We start from the raw sequence: 4,602 nt of genomic DNA, 5'->3' as shown, positions 1-4,602 counted from the left end.
CAGATCGGACCGAGTCTTTGGGCCAGCCTTCGAGGGAGACTAATCGAAGCCCCCGATCGACATCCCTTTTTGCGATATGCTTCTTCATCTTCGTTAAGGCTCAGCCTTGATTCTATGGGCCCCAGGAGACGGCCCTAGACATCAGGGATAAGCCAGAGGAGCTAGATGCAGAGGATGCACCTGCTTATCCAGCAATGTGCCCCTCTCCATTCCCTTTGCCGCCTCTGGCGTTGCACATTTGCGACTTTGCCTGAAGATTAGGCGGCATAATTATGCAATTTCCTATTTAACGCTCAGCCAGACAGACACAAAAGAGTTGAATTCAATAAATTTGCATTTAACCACAAAAACAACCTCTTGAGCGTCCCCCCCGCCCCTGAGCACGGAGGCGGCTGCAGACACAGAAAAAAGTTAAGATGAAAGCTTAACAAAGGCGAGACTTGCCAAGAGATAGGGATAGGGAGGGGGGAGGAGGGTGGAGACAGTGCAAGACAGAGACTTATGTTAATTGAAATTCAAGTGCAGAAAAACAACAACAGGAATAAGAGCCACATCAACAGCTGAAAAAGTGACTGAAAAGACAAAACCGAGCCGAAGAAATTTTCATTCATTTCAAATTACGCTGTATGTGTCGCCCCCCCGGCCCCCGCGGCACCACAGCCCCTCTGGACAGGCTTAAGGGGGCCACGGCGCTGACGGTTGACCCACCAATTGGCTGGCTGGCTGGCTGGCCCCTCCCTCTCTCGTTGCCCCAGAGTGAAAATTCAATTTCATGCCGCGTGACACAAAGACAAAGCCCAGGCAGGAGCCACCGCCCATAATGGGTGGGGCGGCGTGGGGGGATGCAATCGGGAAGAAACAAAAGAACATCCCCAGTTGACATTCAAAATGTGCGCACTTGGCTCAAAAGAATTTCAAATTATCCACTTTTCCTCAACAAATTAAAACGCAGCTAAGTGCGGTGGCAGGGGCGGGGCAGGGGCAGAGAACAAATGGCAAAGGAAGTCGAGCATTGAGCAAAAAATAATTGCCGAGCAAAACGCACTTGAAATCGCAGACAAGTGCCACGGCACGGCATGCAGAGGGGTGACTCCAACTTCGATCTTTGCATTAGCGTCATTTACACAATCCGTGTGCCCCCTTACCACCCATAGCCCCCTGTAGTTAACAATGCCAGGCGACAGAGCCAGAGACAAGTGGCTAAATTCCTATGGAAAAGCGAAGGAACCACAAGGGCTCCGCAGAAGTCCCGCAATTGAGTATCGAGCCCGCACTAATGGTTGCATTCGAGGGCAATTCGAGGGCCGGGACTCGAGCATATGGATATCCCACGGATATGAGAGCTGGTCCGAGCTCTGCCTTGGATTAGAGGGTTTTCCAGGCAGAGATTAGGGTAGAGCAGCGATAGACCTGGCCAAGATACTCATCGAATGGAAATCTGTTGCTAAAAATACTGTATTCCCTGGACTTCGGTCCAATTGTGCCTCTTGTGCGCCTCGCCAAAGACTGAGTACTTTGTAGTGGCATTCTGGGACCGACTCAGCCCCCCAATGCATCAAGGAACACCCCTTTGGGCTCTCATAGTCAAAGCAACGGTTTCATTGACAAATCAGATGCCTTTCCCTAAGAACCAACCAAGGATTTAATAACGATTCAAGCCAGCAAAAGAACACTATATATACTCGTAGAAGAAACCCTAAATTCCAACACCAAAAATGAAAAGAAAGTAAAAGCCTAGGGCAAGAATTCATCTGCCTGCGAGGGAGTGCTGGTGGTTTCCGCCTCCTTGGTGGCCTCGGGATCGTGCTGCTCCTTGAGCTGCTGCCGGCACTGATGGATCCTGAAGGCCGGCTCGCATTTGTTGGAGCCTCGGATCGCGTGGCACTGGCGCTCCGGCCAGGCGGCCAGATCGCTGGCGTCCGACAGGAGGCCGATCAGGTTGCGCTCCACGAAGACGCCGTTGTGCACGAGGCCCATCTGCTCGTAGAGGCAGTGGGTGAAGCACTGGACGTGCTCAGAGGGATGCGAGAGGTCGTGCTGCTGGAGGGAAATGTCCGTCTGCTCGCCACACAGGCGGACCATGGCCTCGCTGAGGGCACGCGGTGCCTCATCGGCCACTGTCAGGCCCAGATTGAGGTTCACCTTGCCATAGCGGCCCTGCGGAAGGACCAGGGAACAGTGAGTAGAGTAGCCTCCTCTAAGGGAAGTCCTTCTTTCCAGCACTCACCTCAGCCAGGACCGTCAGACAGGCCATCAGCAGCAGCACCACCGAAGCACGATTCATGTGGGATTCTAGTTCCATTTCTGGGGCCCCAGTCTCTGCTTATATACGCACCACCCACCACTCGGTCATTAGTCAGTCAGACATTTTAATGCCAAATATCAATTCAATGAGCCGAGCCGAGGCCCATTCCGGGAGGCCTTTTGTGCGGCCAACGGCGAAGTTTTAATAATGCAAAAGTAACAAACCAAATCAAACCAAACAGAACTCCAACTCCAGCTCCAACTCCAGCTCCAACGTGAAATGGAATCGATGCCGAAAGTACGAGAGTAGTTATTATATAGGCATTTTGCTATGGGACAGTGTTAGGTACACAAAGGAGGAATATAAATTATAGAGAAAGTAGAAAGGTTCAAGGGCATCGAAACCGTTTTTCAGGAAACACTTAAAAAATACCTCTAAACTATCACATTAGATTCATTGCAAAGGGATGACCTACCTGTTTGAGGGTTGTTTGAATCGCAACACGGGACCAATCGTAAAAACAGGTTCATTGACAGTAAGAGGGAGGAGAGAGAATATAAATGAGCGAAGGATCGATTTGAGAGGATTTTACATGGTTGAGAAACAGGATTGAGATCGAAGTTAGTTCATAATATCACCGATAGGTGGCGCCACCGAATAGTAAGGATAAGGGACGCTCGCATTTTATACTGAATTACCAAATTCGCAGCATGTTGCAGCAACATGTGCTTAAGCATGTGCAGCTTGGCAACATGTTGAATGTAAGTGTGCATCATATTGCTATGTTATTACGTGATCATGTTAAATAAATACTTATAAGATATTTTATTAACATTGAATTGGGAAACAATTTCTGCTTTGTTATTAACTGTTCAAGTTAAATAAATACTTATAGGATATTTTATAAACATTGAATTGGGAAAACAAATGTGTGTAGTTTCTGAAATTTACATCCTATAGCAAACATAGGTTGGAAAACTGGGTTTCTAGATGTCCGTATAGAGGGTTGAATGGTAAGAAAACACAAATTAATGGAGATATATATAGGAGCACACAAAGAATAAAATTATAATAGGAAGACATAAAAATTAATTAATGCTACTTATAGTAAATATACGGCCGTCACTTATCCTTACTACTTGGTGGCGCCACCTATCGGTGATAATGTGAAGTAACTCCGATCTCAATCCTGTTTCTCAACCATGTAAAATCCTCTCAAATCGATCCTTCGCTCATTTATATTCTCTCTCCTCCCTCTTACTGTCAATGAACCTGTTTTTACGATTGGTCCCGTGTTGCGATTCAAACAACCCTCAAACAGGTAGGTCATCCCTTTGCAATGAATCTAATGTGATAGTTTAGAGGTATTTTTTAAGTGTTTCCTGAAAAACGGTTTCGATGCCCTTGAACCTTTCTAATTTCTCTATAATTTATATTCCTCCTTTGTGTACCTAACACTGTCCCATAGCAAAATGCCTATATAATAACTACTCACAGCTAACAGCTAGTACATAAACTAGTAATCTTTCAACAACGATGGATGACCTTGAAATCATTTTTATCGATTCCCAACCGGAATCAACCATAAATCTGGACTCTCAGCCGAGCTCCGTAGACCTGTCCTTGATTTTTGGGATTAAGACCCAAACCTATCTCGAGAGCAACTTGACCTGGTTAAGTGACATTAAATGGGATGATGACGACGATGACCCAAGGAACGCAACGCCTAATAATGATAATCCATCATACATTTTCCCGGATGATGACATTTTCGATTTAGTAGATAATCAGGATGATGATAAAAGATCTCAACTCCAGGAACTACTTCGGGATGAAGATGATGATGACTTAATTGCTGCGGTAAAATTAGCTGAGGCGAAAATTTAATAATACGAATACATATTTATATAATAAGAATATTTTATGTATTTTTCTAAAAATAATATATACTGTTAAAGTTATTTTATTTGTAAGACAGCAGAAGATCAGTATACAGAATTATATGTGCTTCCGAGTAACATACGCAAGAGACAGACGCCGAAAGAAAAATATCGATATGAGAACATCGATATGAGAACATCGATATGCAGCAGGGCACATGCGCAGTGTTGTTAGAGATCAATATCTAATTATCGTGGCGGTCACTTTGAACACTCCTCCTCAATACAACGCATGTTTACAAACTTTAAATATACTTAACTAATATTCAATAACATGTCAAGCACTTATAAACGATCTTTTAAACCAAATGCGAATACAAATTTATGGTGCTTAACCTTGGCTAAGTTCTTTGTGAGGACATCTGCTATCATCTCATCGGTTGGCAGATACGCAATGTTGACTTCACCTCTCTTGAG

The 4,602-nt window shown here is 45.1% G+C and overlaps 1 protein-coding gene across 1 annotated transcript; it reads right to left on the bottom strand.

Annotated features, from left to right (window-relative positions):
- Window positions 1-1,512: 1,512 nt before the first annotated feature.
- On the bottom strand, window positions 1,513-2,284 carry LOC108158184 (general odorant-binding protein 56a). The gene is made up of 2 exons (XM_017290402.2): window positions 2,228-2,284; window positions 1,513-2,157 (listed from the first exon to the last, which is right to left on the bottom strand). The coding sequence occupies exons 1-2, from the start codon at window positions 2,282-2,284 to the stop codon at window positions 1,735-1,737; spliced, it is 480 nt and encodes a 159-aa protein (XP_017145891.2). The 3' UTR covers window positions 1,513-1,734.
- Between the last annotated feature and the right edge of the window lie 2,318 nt (window positions 2,285-4,602).

Source organism: Drosophila miranda (assembly GCF_003369915.1).
Source record: "Drosophila miranda strain MSH22 chromosome Y unlocalized genomic scaffold, D.miranda_PacBio2.1 Contig_Y2_pilon, whole genome shotgun sequence".
NCBI classification, from domain to species: Eukaryota; Metazoa; Arthropoda; class Insecta; order Diptera; family Drosophilidae; genus Drosophila; species Drosophila miranda.
This window is presented reverse-complemented; position numbering and strand designations above follow the sequence as displayed.

Bases quoted from the DNA above. Each gene is read 5' to 3' on its own strand.
- LOC108158184 (XM_017290402.2), bottom strand. From the start codon at position 2,284: ATGAATCGTGCTTCGGTGGTGCTGCTGCTGATGGCCTGTCTGACGGTC. The intron at 2,158-2,227 runs GTGAGTGCTGGA...GTCCTTCCGCAG, and splicing joins GTCTGACGGTCCTGGCTGAG to GGCCGCTATGGCAAGGTGAA.